At 47.4% G+C, this 21,606-nt stretch overlaps 1 protein-coding gene across 2 annotated transcripts; it reads right to left on the bottom strand.

The window, feature by feature from the left end:
- Positions 1 to 1,570: 1,570 nt before the first annotated feature.
- ATG14 (autophagy related 14) lies at positions 1,571 to 21,599 on the bottom strand. 2 transcript variants are annotated; one of them, XM_061998569.1, is made up of 10 exons: positions 21,369 to 21,599; positions 15,977 to 16,039; positions 15,799 to 15,841; positions 15,303 to 15,384; positions 10,516 to 10,753; positions 9,358 to 9,587; positions 8,815 to 8,932; positions 7,526 to 7,616; positions 7,330 to 7,415; positions 1,571 to 3,912 (listed from the first exon to the last, which is right to left on the bottom strand). In XM_061998569.1, exons 1-10 carry the CDS (start codon positions 21,590 to 21,592, stop codon positions 3,606 to 3,608), a joined length of 1,482 nt encoding a protein of 493 aa, XP_061854553.1. In that variant the 5' UTR covers positions 21,593 to 21,599; the 3' UTR covers positions 1,571 to 3,605. The 2 variants fall into 2 exon arrangements, with proteins under 2 accessions (XP_061854553.1, XP_061854554.1); XM_061998570.1 differs by lacking the exon at positions 1,571 to 3,912 and adding an exon at positions 5,589 to 6,575.
- Positions 21,600 to 21,606: the final 7 nt, after the last annotated feature.

The raw sequence follows: 21,606 nt of genomic DNA on the forward strand, positions 1-21,606 counted from the left end.
GGCTGTTTTGTTCCTTGGAGCAGTTAAATACGGAGGACAAGATGCTCTCTTCCCCCTCCCCACCCTCCTCCCGGGCTGCCTGAGGAACAAGGGCTGCATCATGGGCTACAGCGCTTGCTGGAATTAGCCCTGTTGCACAGCACTGCTGGGACAGCTTTTTGACCAAAGAACCTTTTGCATCTAGAAGTGGTTGGTTCCGCACACACTGAGCTGCTGGCAGGCTTTTTTTCTCCCCCTACAAAGTGCAGATTTCTGTTTCCTTAAGGGCCAGTGCAGGGAGAAGCCAAGGTCTGATGAACTATTTTTCTTTCCTAAGAGACAATTAAAAAGTCCAGTGTTGGATGTACAAAATTCAGTGTGGGGACTGAAGGCTGAGCCATGTGCTCTGCTTCCCTGCCTGGAAGCAGGTGGTGGCTGGGCTGAATTTCCAGATCTGCCTGTGAAGAAGTCACAGTAGTGTTTCCATTGTTGGTAAACTTCCAGTTTTCACCAAGCTCCCAGGAGTCTCCCACCAGAGACACCACTGAAAACACAGCCGAGGCTCAGGCTCTTGCTCCAACAGTGGCTTATTCCTGGTGGCTACTCCTGGTTCCTGGCTCTGCAGCATGGGATCAGAGGTCAGTTGCTGTGCCAGCCCCTAACCTGCACAAAACTGCCCTGATGGGGCTCGGCCTGTCCATGTCCCACTTGTTGCCAGGTGGGAATGTGCTGAAGCCTCACCCTGGGCTCTTCCTCCTCCCCAGTCTGCCACCGGCAAATGTAGAGTAGGGAGAGGACTCAGGGGGCTGCTCCTGCCACAAAGCAGCGTTGGCAGAGGGTAAAACCTCCTGCCCGTGGCACTGCCTGAGCTGCAGTGACCCAAGGTGGCCCTTGGCAGGAGCGGAGCTGGGAGCCAGGCTTTGGCTTCTCACAGTGGCTGCTCTCCTGCGCAGCCACGACAGCTCCCTGCTCGGGGCTGCTGCTCCTGCTCCTGAGGCTGCAGCAGCCGGGAGGCCTGGGGCATCAGTCCTGCCCCTCAGCTGCCTGCTGGAGAAGAACATGAAGTGGGATGGGTTGTTTCTGCTCCCCCATGCAGTAACCCAGGCCTGCCAGCCCAGCCTGCTCCCTGCTGACAAACATGGCCCTTCCTCAGCACTCGGATGCCCAGGGTTGCTTCTCCAGTCACCTCCTTTGTACCCAGCCCTTGCCTCCTCCTGAAATGATCTGGCAAAGTGCAGGAGCCTCTTCCCTCACAAGCACAAGGGCTTGAGGCCCAGCATCTGCAGAAACAGAGCTCAGCACCCTGCCTACAGATTCACCCGTTTACACTCCCCCCTCCCCCGGGGATATGTGTCTGTTTGTGTTTCATAGGACTCTTGTACCTGCTCCTAGGGCGAGGCAAATATCGTCTGTAAGAGTATTGTTTTAGAAGAGGTATCATTTATCCCACCCTGTACGATAGCACTGGGCCAGGGCTCTGCCCTCTGATGCTCTGAAGGCTGGAAACCCATGTGGACTTCTCCAGGCTGGCTCAAACCAAACCACACCAAAGTAACAATTATAAATATACAGCTTTAAAAAGAACCCCCGATTCCTGTTAAAGATTTATTGCAATAATACAATAAAATTTAGAAAAACAAAACAAAAACCAACCCAAAACAACCAACAAACCCCAAACATTTGTGTTTCAGTTACATCTAGTTCGGAAGTTGCAGAGAGAGGCCCCGGGGTTTTGATCACTGGTCACAGCCAAAAGCCAGGGCCTGAACTGAAATTCCCACGTTCATGCTATGCAAAGTGTTCTGTAAACTCTCAGCTGCTTGGCTTCAGCTACTCCTAAGTATGGATAGTCCTGCCTTCCCTCCCCTGCCCCCCCCAAAAAACAACCTGGAAAACTAATCCTGGCAATTGCACTCAGGTTTGGACACACACACAATTCTTCCTTAGCTACACACATGTGCAAAACACTTCAGAACGCAAAACCAAACCGCAGTGTCTGTCCCGTTACAAGAGCGTGGCGTGAAAGGCGCTGCCCCGGCGCACTGGGCCTGTGCACTCCCAGAGTGTGACGTGGCTGCAAAGAAATCACCTGGAAAACGTGATGGTTATGAAGTATATGGCTTAAAAACAGGGGGGGAGAGGGTGGTTGTGTTGGCTTTTCTTTCCCCGAGTCAGTAGATGACAGGGTACAAAGTCGTGGCCTGACCTTGAAGGGCTCCGAGTAGCACGAAGGCAGCAACGCGGGAGCGACTGAAATGAGTAGTGACAACAGCAACAACAAAGGTATTTGTGTGGTGGGGTCCAGTGCAAAATAAAGGGGGAAGCAGAAGGGGCTGTGCAATGCAAAGAGCCCGAAATACAGTACTGGTGAGCGTGTGCTCAGAGCTGCAAAGGATCCTGGGGGGCTGGGGAGTAAAGTGCTGTGAACTGAAGGGTGACCAAAGTGGGGCTGGAGGCAAAGGAAGGCTGGGCTGCTCTCAAAATGAACCCAACTCTTGGACTTGGAGCAAAAGAAGGGCAGGACCGAGGGTGTCTTCACCCAGCAAAGGGGAGTTAAGGGTCTTTGGTTTAAAAAGAAAACTGAAAAAGAAACCACTGCCAGCAGATGCCCCGAGGCCACAGACAGAGCTGAGACACCATCCTCATCCAGCAGCCCTGGCCTGGGGCTCGCTGGGCTTCAGGGGGCATGAAGTCGCCCTCTTGGCATTCAGTAAACAAAACCAACTCTGCCCTAAACATACAACAGAAGGGGGTTTCAAATGGGTGTAGCGTGCAGACCCTGTGCCTTCAAACGGACTGGAAACGAGGTCTCGCTAACGTGACAGAAGCGGCAAGGCGAGGGATGGAGATTATTGCAACGAGGCGATCCCGTCTCAGCATCACACGCGGGGTCTGGCCAGGACAACGTCCAGTGTTTCTTTGGTGTGTGATATTAAGAGTAAAGAGCCCGTGTGCTTTGGACAGCACGACACGGAACCTTTCAGACTGCCCACTGGCGGAAACAGCACGAGACAAGCCAGTTTTCTGCGGCACAACTGGGTCAAGATTCCCCACCCAATCTGAAAGAAGAGCGCTTGGCCGTGTCAGTTCCCGTATTAAAAATATGGCAACAGAGATTAGAAAACATGTTAAAAACCCATAAGTATTGTGTCCTGGATGAAAAAAAAATCTAGAAAGACGCATCTTTGCATTCTGCAAGACAGATTTAAAACACACAGAAACCAAAAGCCTGTGAAGGAGTTCAGAAAAGGTGAGCTGCGTTTGCCCCAGCCCTGCCCCGGCCTGCCCGCTGAGCAGCCTTCTCTCCGTGCTCCTCCCGGCCCAAAAGCTGTTTCTTCTTCAGAAAGCAGAGCTGGAGGCTGCTGGGTCCCTTTTTCTTGGAGACTCCACAAGGCAGAGACAGAAGCAGGACACAACGTGCCGCCACAGAGCCCATCGGGAGGAGGGAGCCGGTTAATTTACACAACGGTACCATCACAGTCGTCTTGGGTAAATAAAAAGGGGTTCTTTCCGGTTTATAAAATGGAAGTCTGACCTTTTTGTTGTTCCAGGCACTACTTAACTGAATATATGTAAGGTTTCTACAGTGTTCCTTCCAGGAAGGCGTGGGTGCCCGTGCCAGCCCGTCAGCGGTGGCCGGTGTAGGCCTTCAGCCACGAGGTCACCGAGGCGGCGGCGGACGAGATCATCCCTCCGGCGCTGCTGCTGGCGATGGGCTGCGACACCTGCGAGCTCTGGCTCTGCAGCATCTCCGCCTGCTGCGAGGGGATGTCGCAGAACCTGGGGCTTGGCAGGTTCTCCCAGTCTGTGCCCAGGTCTGTCTCCTCGTCGCTGACGTGCTCGTCTCCGCTCTCATCCGTTTCGCCTGTGGCGCTGGGATCCACGAACTCCATCGAGTCTTCCAGATCAGCGCTGATTTCAAAAGGCCCAGACCTGTGAAGAGGGACACAATGCACCAGCACAGGCTGGGGGTGACCTGCTGGAGAGCAGCAACAGCAGAGGGACCTGGGAGTGCTGGTGGGCAGCAAATAACCATGAGCCAGCAATGTGCCCTCGTGGCCAAGAAGGCCAATGGCATCCTGGGCAGCATCAAGAAGAGCGTGGGCAGCAGGTCAAGGGAGGTTCTGCTCCCCCTCTGCTCTGCCCTGGTGAGGCCTCATCTGCAGTCCTGTGTCCAGTTCTGGGATCCCCAGCTCAAGAGGGACAGAGAACTGCTGGAGAGAGACCAGTGCAGGGACACCAAGATGATCAGGGGACTGAAACATTTCTCTGAGGAGAAAAGGCTGCAGGAACTGGGACTGTTTAGCCTGAAGAGGAGACTGAGGGGTAAACCTCACCTACACTTAAAAGTACCTAAAGGGTGGGTGTCAGGAGGATGGGGCAGCACTTCTTTCTGTAGCACCCAGTGCCAGGACAAGGGGTAATGGGCACAAGCTGGAACACAAAAAGTTCCACTGGAAGATGAGGAGAAACTTCTTTGTTGTAGGGGTGAGGGAGCCCTGGCCCAGGCTGCCCAGGGAGGGTGTGGAGGCTCCTTCTCAGGAAGTTTCCAAACCCGCCTGGACACGTTGCTGTGCCCCCTGATGGAGGGGAACCTGCTTTAGCAGGGGGTTGGGCTGGATGAGCTCTGCAGGGTCCTTCCCACCCTCACCATGCTGTGAATGCTCTCAGTTCCTTTGGTACCAGGCAGGAGAGGGACTGTGGCTTTGCTGCTGTGCATCCCACGCCTGCCAAGGCACTCCACTCTCTCAGGTGTACAGCAGAGAAATTAAGGCAGCTCTGTGTTTATCAGCTGGCAGACAGAAACTGTCTGGCTACAGACAGAATTGTGATGGCAACAGCGAAAGGCAACGAGTTGGCTCCAGAGGCGATCGCTGGGTTCCAACCCAGCGGACAGGAACAGCAGAAGAGCTGTTCTGCTTTGGCAGTGGATACTGAAACATGGACACACAACAGGAAAAGCTGTTGATAGTAACTCACAGCTCCACTGGTGAGAACCTCAGCTTGATGTGGAGCAGCTTCTTGTTTTAACGTTGGCCACAGCTCTGCCAGCGAGGGGAAGGGGTTGTAACTTACAGAACTGATTTGGCACAACTCACTAGTGGAGACTTCACACAGCAGCACTTCACCCTCAGCAACAGCTCAGGATCTTTTTACTATGAGGATGGTCAAACACTGGAACAGGTTGCCCAGAGAGCTTGAGGAGTCTACACTGGAGATACTCAACCCCTCACTTGCCACTGGTCCTGAGTAACTTGTTTGTGTGGGCCCTGCTTTGAGTGCGGCCATGGGGTAGATCTTCAGAGGTCCTGACCAAAACTGCACTGTGACACCGAGCTCCCCATGAGAGCAGCAATTGCATCCCACCCCATCCCACTGCTTTGCACTGGAGTTGAAACCAGGAACGTCTTTACTGAGCCAGAGCTGTCAGGTTCAGAGGCCTGTGACCCATGGTCAGAGAGCAGGGTTTTTTTCAGGAGGTGCTGAAAGGGGCTTCCCCCCTCCCAGCAAGCAGCAGCCCCCCCCAAGTTCATTCCAAAGCACAAAGCTGCTCCGTGAAACAGCAGCAAGGATTTACCACGGGTAAGAGAGTGAGGGAAGAAGCCTGAAGCAGTCATTTAGTGTGGAAAATTATAATCCAAACAATTAAAGCTCAGTAAAATTACATCTATCTGAAATAAAAAGGTTATAGAGGACACTACTGGGCAACTGTAGGATCGGATATTTAGAGGAAAATAATGAGAGCTGGTTGCTGCAAACTTTGCAGACAGCTGAGAAATTAAAGGTAAACTCCAGGAAGGACTGGGAGTGCTGCCTTCTGGCAAAGCATTTAACAATGCAATGTAAGAAGAGAGTCATCAGGTTTAAGGCCAGAAAGGATCGCTAGATCATCTCCAGTGACCTCCTCAATACCAAGGGCCATTACCTTCCATTCCCTCCCCCTGTTCCGAGCCCATTAACTTCTTTCTGATTGAAAGCATCCATTCCAGAAACTCATCCAGCCTTGACAGAAGGAAACAGAGAATCCCCACCTTCATTCCTGTGGGTAATTAATCTCAGTGTGAAGTGCATGTGCCTCATTTCAACTCCCAGCTCTGGCTCTTTGCTTCTAATGGTGTCTATAAAGCCATTCAGTAGCCTCAGTATTTTCTCCCCTTGAAGGCATGGAAATGAAGTCATCTCTCAAGCTCATCTCTAGGCAGCTAAGGCAGTTTCACACAGACTGAACTATGCCCCTCACTGGTGACTATTTTCTCAGGCTCTTTCCTGTAACCTCTTCTTCTGTCACATGGACCCGACTGATGTGCCTGGAGCTCTCTAATGTTTGCACAGAGAAGTGACGCTCTCTGGGTCTTGGACCTTTGACAGCAGCTGCTCTCCAGGACACACTTCTGCATTCTCTGGGTACTTCCTGCACTCTCCTCATTTTCAGGCAAGCAGCAGCAAGCACAGAATTTTCATTCCCAAGCTGAGCTAAGTTACAAAGACTTGGCTCCCCACATCCTTGGGCTGGATCAGCAGGGGCATCCTCAGAGAAGTGGTCAGAGGTACACATTCAGTTCCTCTTAGTGGCACCACAAGGTTTTAAACAAAAACTAGAGCCATACACGAGAACAAAGTGGAAAAGGAGATTTCAGAACATTACTGTGTTTAAGGGGGAATAAAGCACTAGCCATATTAAACAAATATTTGCAGACAGTCTCAGGCACGAGTGACTTGTGACAGGATTATCCCAACAGGAAATCAATGCTCTTGGCTTTCCTGGATTGAAGTTATAAAGAAGGAAAGATTTTTACACCTGTTGTGTGTAGCCCACAGGAACTGATCTTCTTTTTATCCCAAGTTAACAGAAAAGTTGTCTTTGACCTTAATTTACATATAAATTAGTATTATTTGAAGTGGTGGCTTTTGTCTGGAGTGGTCAATGACTGGAAGTATTTGGGGAAAGGTTTATCTAGAACTTGGGTTTATATTGCTGGGTGCCTTCAGGTATTTTATATGTTGGCAAGATGTGGGCAGGATGATATTTGGAGCACAGGGACACTGCCTGGCCTATATGCTGTTGTCTCCTGCTTCTGAGCGTGGGGGGAACAAGTCCAGCATCGGGTACAAAGCCTCCAGCTGAGCCTGCAGAAGCACAGCACACACATTCGCCTCTGAGATCTCATTTCCTACCCAGGACCCCCTTTTTCTGTCCCTTCTTGTCTCCTCCTTGCAACCACCCCGATTTCTGACATGCTGAGGACTGATCTATAGGAACAGCAGAAAAGCATTTCCCTTGCAACAAGGCAAATGCAAAACTTCAAAAGGGATTCAGGCACAGGTCAGTTGAGGTACTGCTTTGCTTACCTGCCCAAGTTCTCAGAGTCTGGGCTGACCAGGTACATAAGGTTCCTGAGCGTGTGCAGTGGGTGCAACAGATCTAAATTTACATGCTACCATGGGGAAGGTAAGAAAAAGACATCATCAGTTACTGGAGGAAACCTGCAGGCACAGTTGATATATAAAAAGCAGTGTGAAGAATCCAAATGTGCATCCCCCCTACCTGAGAGAAGCAAAGGTGAAGGATATTAGCATTCAGCTTCTTCACTGCCCGCGTGAACCTGTGTCTGCTGAGATTCTCTCCACAGAACTCGCTGCAGAAACACCACACACACACGAACACACAGAAAGCAAAAGGCTGTGAGAATACATCTGCACTGGGAACATCAGCATTTTGTGTCCTGGCACCTTAGCAAATCCCAGAGCCAGCATCCCTGCAGCCAGCACTTGGTTGAACTCTACGGCCAGCTTTAGAGTGCTCAGGAGATCAGTTTTTCTCCTAGCAGGACTGTTGGCATTTCAGCAACAAGCACTGCTTGCCCCAGTCTCACCACTTTCAACAGGACACGTCATGTAAACTGCATGACACTGGAAACTCCACCGTAGCCAGGCTACGTCAGCTCTCCTTTTACACCTCCCATCCTTTCCTGTTCCCAAGCTTTTCCTTCTGCCAAGACTGAGCACCCACGTAGTGACATGTAAAAGCCCTGCAGAGATCCTACACCCCTTCTGTGCCCTCACTTTGGCAACTGCTACTTTAAACACTTGCAAGAATCTCAGCAGCATATTTGAGACCCCTGGAAGACTGACCAGGTCTGCAGCTCCTTCAGAACTTCCTCTGTATGGATCCCACCAACTCCACACACACATTAAAACCTCATCAGTGCTTTTCACCACAGTTGGGGTTTGCCCAATAGACTCCCAGAGGGCTGGCAGCCAGGGACATTCCCCATTGCTGCTTTATCCCAAAGGGAATGACATTGCTGTCATGGCACAGTGCAAAGGCCTTGTTCTCCACTTACTGTAGTGGAGCTATTCAAGATGACTAAGAGTTGCTGAGTTGGCCTGAGACTTTGTAAAACACAGTAGGGTCTCATAGAATGAGAAGTGCTATTCGTGGACCGTCCTATTTCATGTTATACACCACATTTAGGGCCATGGCTTGGCAGTGTGAGGTGATGGGTTGGACTCCATGACCTTAAAGGGCTTTTCCAACTGAAATGATTCTCTGATTCATTTCTATTTTGAGGCTGTGGATACATCTATTAGATGTTATTTTCAATGGTGCTGGTTGGCCTACGCTCTCAGGAGGTAAAAAAGGAGGAAGGGACTATTCACTGTGGTCTAAAATGCTACCAGCCCTCCACCCAAAACGAAACAGCACAAAAATCCACGAGCCACCAAGCGTTGCCATAAAAGCTGTTCCAAGTAATGCCTCTGTTCCCAAACTGGATTAAGATCAGTCAATCAGGTCACACTGATCCACCTCCCCAGAGGCCTGCATCTACTTGCCTGTTGCAGAGCTTCTTGGGAAGATTTACGTCAAGTATGAGAGACAAAGTGTTCACCAGCTGAGTTGCATAGCACAATGCAGCACTGATGGTATAAGCAGGGTTATTATGCTCCATATCTAAAAGAAACAGAAACACATCCTGAGAGTCTCGTTTGAAACGGAGCCTCAGTGGGTGTGTTAATGTGTTCCTGAAGTCTACTCTGGAAAACATCGTTTGTGAGTATTGACAGCAGCCTGAATCCAGCAATCATTTCCAGTGAAATCTGTCAGGGGTTGGAAGAAAATAGCAATTCCTGGAATTCCTGTTCAAATGACGGCGTGTGAACCACGTCAAAACTGTGAATAATTAACTCATTCTCCCTTCTGCTGTGTCCCACCCAGCGTTTCCTGCACAAGAGGATTCCAGTGGACTAACCGCTAGACTGGGATTTATTTCTGACTCAGGTTTGTCTGGATAAGAACAAATGGACCAGGCTTCTGCTCCTCAGTGCCTTCAGTTCTAGAGCTTCTGGTGTAGGTGGCTAATCAGCCCTTGCCCTTACCTGGTCCTTGTGTAGTCTTCTTCTCTTCCACCCAGTTGTAATACGCTGAGTAGTCTCCATTATTAGGCAGGGTTATCCAGGGCCCTGTGATACTGATGCTGGTGTCCCCGTTGTGATCGTCACACACCCATCTCCCAGAGAGGTAGGTGGTTCTCCTGGCTTCTGCCAGCTTGCTCACAGTGCTGGAGGTCATCGCATTGTCACTCTCACAAGACACATCTGCAGGGTCTCTGTGGCACCCAAAGAGGAACAGAACGTTTTTAAAGAAGTTTTTAAAACAGCAGCAGAGATTCATTCAGTAGGTGCTTCAGCCAGATTGCAGAGACAGCAAAATGCTGGTGGACAACCCTCCTGCAAAACTCCTAATTCCCAAAACTGCTCTCTTTTGTTCTGGGATTGTTATCTGTTTTAGGAAAGTTCACAGAATCACAGCATCCCAGCATGGTGCAGCTGGGAAGGGCCCTGCAGAGCTCATCCAGCCCAACCGCCTGCTAAAGCAGGTTCCCCTCCATCAGGGCGCACAGGAATGTGTCCAGGTGGGTTTGGAGACCTCCCGAGAAGGAGCCTCCACACCCTCCCTGGGCAGCTTGGGCCAGGGCTCCCTCACCTCAACACCAAAGAAGCTTCTCCTCACATTCAAGTGACACTTCCTGTTTTCCAGCTAGAGCCCATTACCCCTTGTCCTGTCACTTGAGACAACAGAATAAGGTGCCACCCCATCCTCTTGACACCCACCCTTTAGGTACTTTTAAGTGTTGATTCCTCCTTGAATCTTCCCCAGGCTGAACAGCCCCAGGTCTCACAGCCTTTCCTCCTCAGATTGATGCTCCAGTCCCCTGATCATCTTGGTAGCCCTGTACTGGCCTCTATCAGTTCTCTGTCTCTCTCAGGCTGGGGAGCCCAGAACTGGACACAGGACTCCAGATGAGGCTGCAGCAGGGCTGAGTAAAGGGGGAGACATCCCCATCAGTGGGGAGAGGCTGCCCCTCCGGGTTTCTCTGTTGTGGACCTCTATCTTTGGGTCAAATGCTTTGCCTTCCCCTACCCTTCACCCCATAGATGGCTCAGGGAGCCAGAGCACCTAGCTCAGACTTACATGTCTCACTGCTGGCTGCTTAAAGCTAAGCAAAACGAGTCTAAAGGATAAACCTGCTGTACCTCACGCTTGTCTTTACTTCTTCGATGGGAAATATGACTGATGTGAGCTCCAGGATGTGCGTCCGACGGAGATTTGCCAGATGCTCATATTGGGTTTTCAAGTCCAAGGTTTTTTTCTCCACCAGCTCTCCCAGCTTACGATTGTGCCTCTGGATCTTCTCTTTCTTCTCCTGATGCCTCTGAGCCCTGCGATAATGCTTCTGATTCTCCTCTTTAATTCTCAGAAGCCCCTCCGTGTCTGTGAAAAGAGCAGCAGATGTTGGGCCTTGGCAAAGGAGCTGTGAGGTACTTGTAGGAAGCTTCAGAAAAGCATTATTAATATTTATAGCAAACAAGATCTGTAGCAGCTTTAAAACAGAAAAGCCTGCTAAACTATTAACGCGTTCCAGCTGCTCAGTGGAACAACTTCTTCATCGTCTCTGAAGATCTCCAAAGAGACTGAAATTGAGATTAATCTCTCCCTATCTTTTACCCGGCTATTTTCAGATTTGGAGCAGAAAAGCCAAGATCTCAGAGTTTAATTAAACTTCCAAGGTAATCATCATGACAGGAATAGCTCGACTGTACATGTTCGCATGATGCTGGCCAAAAAGACAGGCACTGCTTGCAGCCAAAATCAAGGGCAGATAACATCTTCATTCACCATTTCTGGCACCACTGCTGCTATTAGGGCATGTTATCTGGGCTTCACGTTCATGGATGTACTCTTAAAGCACTCGGATCCCAACAGTGCAGACTTCTTGTTACCAGAAGGGATCACTGTCTTCTTTCTCAGTCACAAAGTGAAAAATGCCCTTATGGCCTGAAGTGCTGCAACTGCCTGAATTTACTGCACGTGTCAGGCACACTGAGGCTTGGAAAAACATCTTTCAAGAGCATCTGCTGCTTCTCCTATAAAATAATTGATTGCAGTAATGCTTCCACAAACACATGGTGTTAAACACAGGGAGTTAACCACCTCTGTCTTTCTAAAGCATAGGAATGTATTTCTTATACATACTCTTCAAATACATACTGCTAAAACTGTTAGTGCAGTCTAGCTGGAATGAGAGCCCTCACCTACTAGTCATTCAACCCCTTTCCATTGTTTTGGCTGGTAAGAGATAGTGTTAGTTGGGTTCTTTTACAATAAGGCACCACTTTGCTGTCACCAAGAAGTGGGATAACTGTCCCTTGTTTAGAAAGCACTAAGCCCTGACATTGTTTTACTTATGTATTTCAGTTGCAAGGTACAGACAAGACCAGAGCTACAATACTCAGCATCTGATGCTCAAAGAAGCTGCATTATATGCTACTAAAATCGAGGAAACTCCTAAGCAGCTGTAGCTACCTCAAACAACACATCTAGACTGTCAGTCTTCCTAACAGGGGAGCACGAAAATTAAAGGCTACATGCAAAGAAAGAGATCCAAGATTGATTCTAATCCATGGGTCTGTGCCCAGATGGTCACTTCCCGCTTGTCCTTTTGTGTACCTGCAGAGCTGGAGCTGCACAGACCTCTGGCTGGTCCCTGGCCTGGCAGGATGGGAGACCAGGCCTGCTGGTACCCCTGCAGATGCAGTGGGCTTTCTCTGAATATCAGGAACTATTTCTAGTCATCTAACTAATCTGTTATGATCCATGATGTGTTTGGTAGGAAGGAGGATTTGATATATGGGAGGTGCAAAGTCTCAAATTAAAGCAGCTGGCAACAGTTTCCCCATGCAGGTAAGAACTTATATACCCTCAGGTTTTTAAAAGAAGTGTCCTTCTTTTACAAGAAATGTAGAACAAAATAAACTTTTCTCTGAGCAACACCATGAATCTCTACGTGTCAGCTCATAATTCAGTTTCCTTTAAGCATTCCTGTAACATCAGTAGAAAATCGATTAATGCTTGCATTCATATTCCCAAACTCTCCCTTTGCTTAAAGAACACGAGATGGAGGAGGAACAAAATGTCCACCTGTTCAGTTTTCACATTCATGTTGCACTTGAAAGGCCACTTTTTCACAGAGTGAAGTCCCTTCTCTGCAGGTCCAACAGCAGGTATTTGGGAAGCAGGGAGAACACTGCACACACGTTTCCTCTGTAGCAGCTCCACTGCAGAAACAACTGTCTTTTTTTGGCATAACATCTCTGCTTTATGACCCAGTTTATGAGGAGATGAAAAATTCTTCCCCAGGACACCACTATGTCCCAGACATCTATAGTGCCTGATAAATGCAAGCACAGACATGACGACCTCTGCCCGACACAGAGATATTTGCAGGATGGTCTCCTTGAACTGCTCTCCACAGACAGAAGGCAAACATCACTATTTTAAAACCTTCTTTTAAGAAGCATCAATTATTGAGGCATCCAGGAGAGTCAGGCTCCAAAAGCAGGAACCCAATGTTCCAGAAATTGTTCTTATTTTGGAAAACTAAACTACACCATGTCCCAGAGAAGAGAAAGAACCTACGTACATTTTCTAACGTGGTCCAAGAGAGATCCAAGTTGAGTTCCTGATATACTGGCTACTCATGGCAAGAGCTCATTTTGGTTCTATCCCTGAGAGCAATTCTGGAGTAATTGAGTTACCAACAGGTCAGTCGGGCAAGTGAGGTCAGTTAAACCACGGAGTTCACTATGAGTCAGAGAAGTTGCAAAAGCTGTAGATAATGTACTTTGCAGAATAAGAGAAAAGTGGAGGAACTCGACTCCCCAGTTGGTCCTAACATTTTGTCACCTTAGAGGTGCACTTTGAGAGAAGGTGACTAAGTTCCTCAAAGTTACACTGACTTCCTCCTCTGCTTCCTTCACAGGCTTAAGAGAAAAAAAAGAGTTATCTCCTTCATGATAAACTTCTACCCACTGAAGAGTTTGCTCTTCTTCACCTTCCTCTTCCCTAAACCAAACATGGATTTGCTTATCCACTCCTTGAGACTTATTCCTGATATTCTCTTCCAGACTTTCTCTAGTTGATTTGTGTCTTTCCTAAACTGCTCAAACTGGACACCAGACCTCCACTGAGAAAACTCCAGTGCTGGGCACAGTAGGACAATTGCTTCCATCTTGAATACGATGCTTATGTCAGTATAACCAAGAAGGAGGTCTGATCCTTTCTGGAGTGGTATTAGACTGATGATTTTTCTTTCACTTGCAATCCCTCAGATCCTTTCCTGTCAAATCTCACCTCCATCCCCCACTTCGGGCTGACATGTTTCTCTTTCCTCAATAACTGCAACTCCACTTTGTCCTTTTCAGATGACATTGACAATTTACCTGCATGCTGCTGAATTTGATGCTGTTCTCCACAGAAACCATATCGTCATCCACCATGGCTTGGCCTCCTCCATCCCACCTTCTACTCTACCACGCAAGCTATTATGGAAAATACTGGGCAAAACTGGGCCAGGAACTGGCTCCTGCTGAGCTCCACTTGTCTCACCCCCTTGGTTTGACAAACATGGCCACTCTTTGAATGCAGCCCTTCCAGCCTTTTGGGTCAGCCTTACAGTGATTACATGTGCTTGTTCATCAGACAGTTTGGGGTAGTGAAAAGGTACATTCCACCTTCTGCTTCACCCTCCACTAGACCACTTGATCTCAGACAATGTTGTGGCCTATTCTCAACAAAGTGCTGCCTATTTTTAATTACCTTATCTTCTAATGACCTGCAAGGTGGCCAAAACTTTATAGGATGACTGTGTCATCAGTTTAAAGGTTCTCCTTTCCTTCACCCTTTAGAAAGTGACATCCTCTCTCCCTCATGTGTTCCCAAGTGCTCCACAGACTACTCCAGCTTGTTCCTCAGGTTCCTTTAAGATGAACCTCTAAGGCCTTGCTGACATCATCAAAGTAATATTTAGCTGGCTGTTTTCTCTCCTTCACCTGCAGTCTTCTCATGAGGTAAAATTCAACCTGGCTAAGCAGCTGATCATGTTTTCTTTGTGAGAAGCAAAGCAGGCACTGAGTGCTCTGTGTTGTTACTTGCTCTCTTTTGTGTTAACAACTCACAGACTTGCCTACTCCTTCAGCTTTCCTCATTATACATTTCTTATTGTTACTATCCTTCCTCCTTATCAATTACAAATCAGTTTGCATCTCACAGCCTTTGTGATATTATCACCACAAGCTTGTGCTACTGCATTATTCTCAGGTATTTGCCTCAGCTTCCTGCTCTCTGCTCCATTTGCCTTTCAAGTCATGAAAGTGTCCCTGATTCAATCAATATGCTACTGAACATGCCTCCTATCTAACCTTTGTGTATGTAGGTTCTAGGGAGTGCTGCATATTCTCCTCTGGAAAAAAAAAGGACCCTACAACTCTCTCCTGTGTAATAAAAAATAATCAGTTTCCAAACTGAAGCTGGTGAATTGGAGCAACTCACCAGCCTATGCTGGTCCCTACCCAGGGACTCTCGCTCAAATAGGACTCTAGGATTTCTGGGCAGGTGAGGGTTAAAATTCATCAGTAATGTGAAATTCGTAACAGCTGCAGAGCTGTTTGCTCCTCTTTATCAAGAGGAAGTGATCAGAAACACTACACTGCATAAAGCCATCTCCAGGGACCAAGCCCAAGTCACAAGCTGCTAAGCACTTAAAAAAAAGCTGTTGGAAAACCATCTCCATCCAGCTGAATAATGCCTACTGTTTGCTAATTAAAACCTGAGCATAAAAAGGGCTGCAAATCCACTCAAGTTGATTTAAGAAGTGAGAGCTTGGAAACTCACTTTAAAACCCAACACTCAGAATTCACAGCAATTGATGTTTCACTGTAAGGCACAGAGTTTCTCCCATCACAAAAGCACAGGCACTACTCACGTCTTGTCATTTCATCATTTTCTTTGCAAATGGTCTGTTTCAGCTGCTCAATCCTCATCTTGCAAGACATGATTTTCCATCTCTGAAAAAAAGAACATTCAGCAACTCTAGGGCACAAAACGACTTCAAACACACTGACTAATGATTAACAACAAAGCCAGCAGCTTTGCTGCAAAAGTGGCAGGATGTTCTTAATTGGATCAGATCGAACAAATAAATATTTCACACACTGTTTTGTGCACAGAAGAATGCCACAAACAAACCAAATGCTTAGTATAAAGTCAATCAGTGTAAGAAGTTACAGAGCAAACATCTAGTGAAAAATGAAAACCACTCAAGGTTTGGAGCACTCTGCTGGCAGAGCCAATTTCAGTTTTGCTTACGACAGGCTTTTTGGGAAAGCCACACAATGCCCTCAAGGTAAACTGTAACTTTAAACTACTAGATCTAGGAATTCAGAGCGTTTAAAAACCATGGGACACTTTGAACAACTCACCAGCTGATCAGTTATCTCTTTCCCTTCCATGGCCTTCAAAACACTAGAGGAAAAAACACAATTGAAAGTTTTATGACTATCTGGACTACTTCTGTCTCCAGCAACAGTGTGTTAGAGAGACTGATTTGTTTTGCTGAGAGTTCCTATAGTTTATTGTCATTTAATAACTGCAACTTACTGTTTTTGGAATTCCCTCTGTTTGTTTTTAAGATGCATCAGCCTTTCTTTCTTGTCTGAGAACCTGGAAGAGATGAAATGTTTTTATTGATATTTTGCATACTATAGCATTGTAAGTTGTCTGGAGAGACAAAAAGACTGAAGCTTGTGAGTCTCTAAACCTCAACTATCTGTCTTAATCTCAGGAAGGCATTGCTAAATGTGGAAAACTCTTGCAGAATTCTAGAACATGTGTCTCAGGAACAGCAGGAGAACCTCTGAGCTGAGCAAACATCAGCTTGTCGTATTATGGAACTTGTAAGCAAGTTACTTGCTATTTCTAGAAGATTTATAGCTTAGCAATATCAAAAAATTGTGTACTTATAACACTCTAAAAACCTTTAGTCACTGGAGAAGTTAACAGTACTGCCTCAGGTACTGTAGTGAGTCTGAACTGTGTTATTTCACAAGCTGTGATGGCATTAGCTGAGTCCACTCTGGTACTGGGAAATGCAGGATTTCACACAATATGGATTGCATTTTCTCCCTTCTAACGTTAAAGTGTCTCAAACTTAATTCATTAATGGGTTAGCACTCTCTCAAGACTTTTACATGATGTCCAAATCTTTCTTGTATTAGCAACAGCAGTTAAGTTGCATTGCCTTCTATTTATTTCTGCTAGGCACTTGTAGCCATCACAAGTCCATGACCCACACGTCTGCTTGCATTCAGCTTCACTGGATGTCTGAGGTACAGGAACTGCAAAGAATTGATCAGAAGTGAATGTTTTGGGGATTCATCAGCCTGTGTTTTCACCCTTTGAGTGTGTAGCAGCCACTTTCTGCTCCCCCTGTGTTCCACAACGTATTGAGAAACACATTTAAAGAAAACAGCACGTGAGAAATTACAGCGAGGCAGGAAGTGACAAAGGAAGAGCAAACACCACGAGAGACACCAAGAGATTTAGATGGCATAAAACATGTAGCAAATGTGCTTTGTCTTCTGCCAGCTTATGGCTTTCCAATGTCCCTTTGTGCTTCCCATGGTACAGCACCATCCTGAGCCACACCTCGAAAGCAAGTCCACGTATGGAAAACCAATTCATTCATTTCCCTCTGGAACGCACAGAATTGACAATTTCGCCTTAGCAGAGGTTTAATACACCATGTACAACCCATCAAGTCCTTTATTTCAGGGGTATCTAAGCTTTGTTTAAAAAGAATTACACAGCCTTGACAGGATGGCATCTTGGGTATTTTTCTCTCTGCTCAACTCTTTGGGTTTGATTCCAGGTAAAATCTTAAAATGCTTCATTTCTTTCCTTGAAGTGCTGACATCCGAGAGCTTGGTGACTAACTTCGTGTTCAGAAAGTGTGTAATCACCCTTCCAGATGACATCAGCATCAAACCAACAACAAAAATACTCGCTGCTGCCACCGTAGTCAAGCAAAAACCACCTGTTTTCCTTCCAAAACAAACCAAACCCCAAATGTGGGTGCTTGGCATAAGAGCCTGAGGCCACGCGTGACCTGGAGGAATGTGGTGTAACTGGAGCCCCGTCTGCTCAGCCCGGGAATTCCTTCCTGCTGTGTGTCCTCACCCTACCAGTCAGCGTGGGAATTACAATGGTGCACTGTATTCGACTCCTGTTTACCACAGAGCAAAGCACACCTACTGTACCCCTGACCTTTGCCTGCAACCAAAAATAACTTGGCCCAGACATGCACTGCTCAGCAGTCACACAGGGAGGGAGAGGGAGATGGGGTAATTTGGCAGTTCTTGCTTTCCAAGCTGGATTAATGGGCAGGGAGTCTGACTAAGCAAAATTACCCAAACAACGTCCATCACATCAATGAGAAGCTGAATGGTTTGTTGAGAATCTTGGACTAAATTAAGTTCTTACTGGACAGGGAAGATAGAAATATTGGTGAAAGCCTGGAAAAATTACAGCTCATCAACACTTCAACAACTACACCAAGCAGTATCCTACAAACCTCTTCAGCAGGTTCCTCCTGAGCAAACATTTCAGTTTCTTTATATAGCCCTAATTGTAATTGCATCACATAACTTTTATATATATATATATATATATGTTTATATACACCTAGAAAAGAGAAACAAAATTTTAGATTAACTCCTATAGGAACTCCCATAAAATGTGAACTGAGAGAAGGAGAGAACCGAACATCACAGATTATCCATTAAATGTTTCTCTTCCCTCAAGTCTTATCACATCAAGCTGAGATTTTCTACCTGGCTTATTTCCACGTGTTCATAATTAGAGAGAAACAGTCAGAAAGGAGGACTTCCTAATCTACAGGAACTGATTAACATTGAAGGAGCTGAAGACAGCAGTAGGGTGCATTCATTGCTCTACCTACCAACTACAGTGAAACACCATTTCTGCAGAGAGTCACTATTGCTAACTGTAACCCTCAGCTTTGAGAAGTCAGAAGGGTTTAGACATCACACCGATACTGTCTTTGGCTTTTGTAACCTGCAGACATACAGAGCAAAGCAATTTAGTATGCAAGTAAAACAAACTCTGAGAATTTATGTGTATGACAGGCTGGGGTAAATTCCTGGGAGCAAGCAGAGTCTCTGAGCAGAGACCAGCACCAAAATGCCAGCTTAGCTGTTGGATATACAACACCCTACTAAGGAAAAGAAGAATGTCAGTGATTACTTCACTGGAGGACTTCCGGACTACTCATCCTTAATTGTAGCTGTACTTCAATAATTAATCTTAACAGCTCCTCAATCTCTCCCTGTCATAGATCTACAGTGTGATTTTTGCCAGACACATGAACAACTTCAATCTTACTGTAGCTTTTCTAAAAACTGCCACACAAAACAGCCCAATGAGAAGAAACCCCAAATCATTCCTACTGTTAAAGCATGAAATAATTTGTGTTTTTATATGGAAAAATCAGCAGAAAACCTGTAAAAATAAACCACCACTGGAGCCAAGGGGAACGCTGGCTTCTTTACTTCTCATGAGAGAGAGCACAGTCCCTTCTCCCTGTAACACTTCAGACCGACAAACGGGAGGCCCAAGCGACTCCACTTCCACATTCTGAATTTCTCACGCCGTGCTCTGAGTCACACAGAAAAGCCCTTGGCACGACCCTGTCGGCCTCCTCTGGCCATAAGGCTGATCTAAAATTAACCCAGGTACTACTAGAAGGCATAAAATAAATAAATAAATAAAACCAGCAGTAAACACAGCCTGAAACTCAGGTAGTGAACTGCACCTGTCCCTGCGTGACTCTGCCATGGTGTGTGGTCACCGTTTCACACGTCCCTCCCTCTCTCTCATGCTCCCATCATGAGAAATTCAGGGACATGCTGCTTACAAAGGGGAAACAAAGAAAACGGACCTCTGAGGCTCTCTCTGGCTTCTCTATCAATCATTCCAGGTGTTAAGGAGAGGATGTAGACCACATGTTTCAAGTACAGTTTTCAAACTAAGTAATTCAATGATCTTCAAAAGGAGAAACCCAGGCTCTGTCCCTACACCGAGCCTTCCTGCTGCCATCAAGCATGCCTCTGTTACCCACACTCTGTTTTTCACATAGGTGATGTTGTTCCTTTAGTCACTAATATGAAGTGCCTGTTTTCCATGAATTCCACTACTGCTTGGAAAAGGTTTGAGCAAGCAGAAAAAACTAAGTCCATGGAAAGCGAAGCCCCTCAGAATGGAGGCTCTAGGAGAAGAGAACTGCAGTGAAGCCCTCAGATGGAACCATGATGTCCAGGCAGAGGGGAGGAAAATAAAGACAAAACAACTCCCAAACAGAAGACAGACTTACTTCCTGCAGTTTGGAAACACAGCAAAAACGTACAGGAGAATTTCCAGCCACAAATCAACGGGGCAGTTAAAGCATCTTAGGAGGAAGCAGTGAAAACTGCCAGACAGAAAAGCTGATCTCGTCTCAGGTGAGAGTATACAAAGATGATAAAGAAAGGGTTTTGTTCCTAACAAGCTCTTACTTCTGGTACTTTAGCTAAGGCTGCTTCTTTGTGGTTTCATTTTTCTGATGGGTAGAGAAACTTCTTAAGCCTTGGTTAATAGAGAAGGACGGTGGTTCCACTGTAAGGCAGGCTGCAATTGAGTTTCTACAATTAAGCCTGATGTTTAGCCAAAATCTTAAGGCTACAGAAACACCACAAAAAACCAAAACTGGTCTATCTGCCAAACTCCAACCCTGACTTTTTTTCATGGAAGCTGCAGATAACCCCAAACACTCTCACACAAACACAAGCTTTCTACCTATTTTAGAAGGACTAAATACAGTTTGTGGTTCTGTAACACAGTTTTTCATGTAAAAAAAACCCCAAAATAAGAAAGCCCATGCAGTGGCAGACTAAGGTCTCAATTTTTGAAGCTGATTTACACCCAATGACATTCTGTGTCCACTCCCGCCAGCATTAATGGAAGAAAGACACCCCTGTCCCCACAGATGTGCTTATGTTTGGCAGAAAGATGCAAAGAGCCTTTGGTGCCATCAGTCTACTGCCCCACACACTGCACACCACCTTCCCAAAATAGTTCAAGAAATCACCCTCAACAGCTACTAATGAACCTACGACTGAAAGACCAAGAACATGGTGTCAGCCAAAAAGCAGAGCTGCTCCAGAGATGGTACTGGGCAGACTATGTAAGAATCTGGACATGCTGTGAGTAATAGCTACAGAGGGGCAATCTGCATCTGAGTCATGCAGGGAGGATATTTGCTTATTGACGTAACGCTCATTCAGCTCATTCAGTCATCCTCAAAAGGAGCAGGAAAGTGTGTGATCAACTCAAGGGGAGTATTTTTTGTTAATCTAAAAGGGGAGCCCCACGATTAGGGCTGTTGATACAGACAAGAAAACAATAACAGCAATAATAATAATGATAAAAAAGGTGCCACTTCTTTGCACACCCTCCTGAATCGGTTTAAGGATTTGGCTTAACGTGTGCTGCTGAAAATAGATATGCATTTCAAATGACCTACTGCACAGCTCTCTTTTTGCCCTGAACCGGAGCTTCTGTGGACTCCATCAACACGGGTTCTACCGCTGACAGCTGCGCCTGACCAAGGGAGAGTCGCGGCACTTTATTATTTATTACCCACAATAATAATTAGTATTATTTTAAGCCTCAGGGTGGGCTCGGCAGCGGCAGGACGGTTCCCTCGCCCTCCCCGGTTTACCGGCCCCGGGGCAGCGGCTGAACGTCGGGGAACGGGCGCAAAGCGCTCCCCACTGCCCCCCATCCGCCCCGGCCCTGAGGGGAGCGGGGGAAGGGCGGCCGCGAGGGGCAAGTCGGGGCGGGGCAGCCCCCCGGGAACGGGGCTGGGGAGGACGTCCCGCCCCCCTCCCCCCCTGCCCCGCCGCTCCCCGCCCCGTCCCCTCAGGGCCGCCGGTACCTCTCGGAGTCGCGCCCATCGAAGAAGACGAAGTCGCCGCTCTGGACGCACTTGGCGCAGGTGAGGCGGCGACGGGTGGTGTTGCAGAGCGGGCAGCGCTCCACCGCCACGTAGAGCCCCTCGGCATCCTCCTCGGCTCCCCGCAGAGCCGCCGGCCCGGCGCCGGCCCCGCTGTCGGCTCCGGCCCCGCCGGGCTGCGGCCGGCAGCCGCTGGGAGACGCCATGATGGGCTCCCCGC

Source organism: Colius striatus, chromosome 6 (assembly GCF_028858725.1).
Source record: "Colius striatus isolate bColStr4 chromosome 6, bColStr4.1.hap1, whole genome shotgun sequence".
NCBI classification, from domain to species: domain Eukaryota; kingdom Metazoa; phylum Chordata; class Aves; order Coliiformes; family Coliidae; genus Colius; species Colius striatus.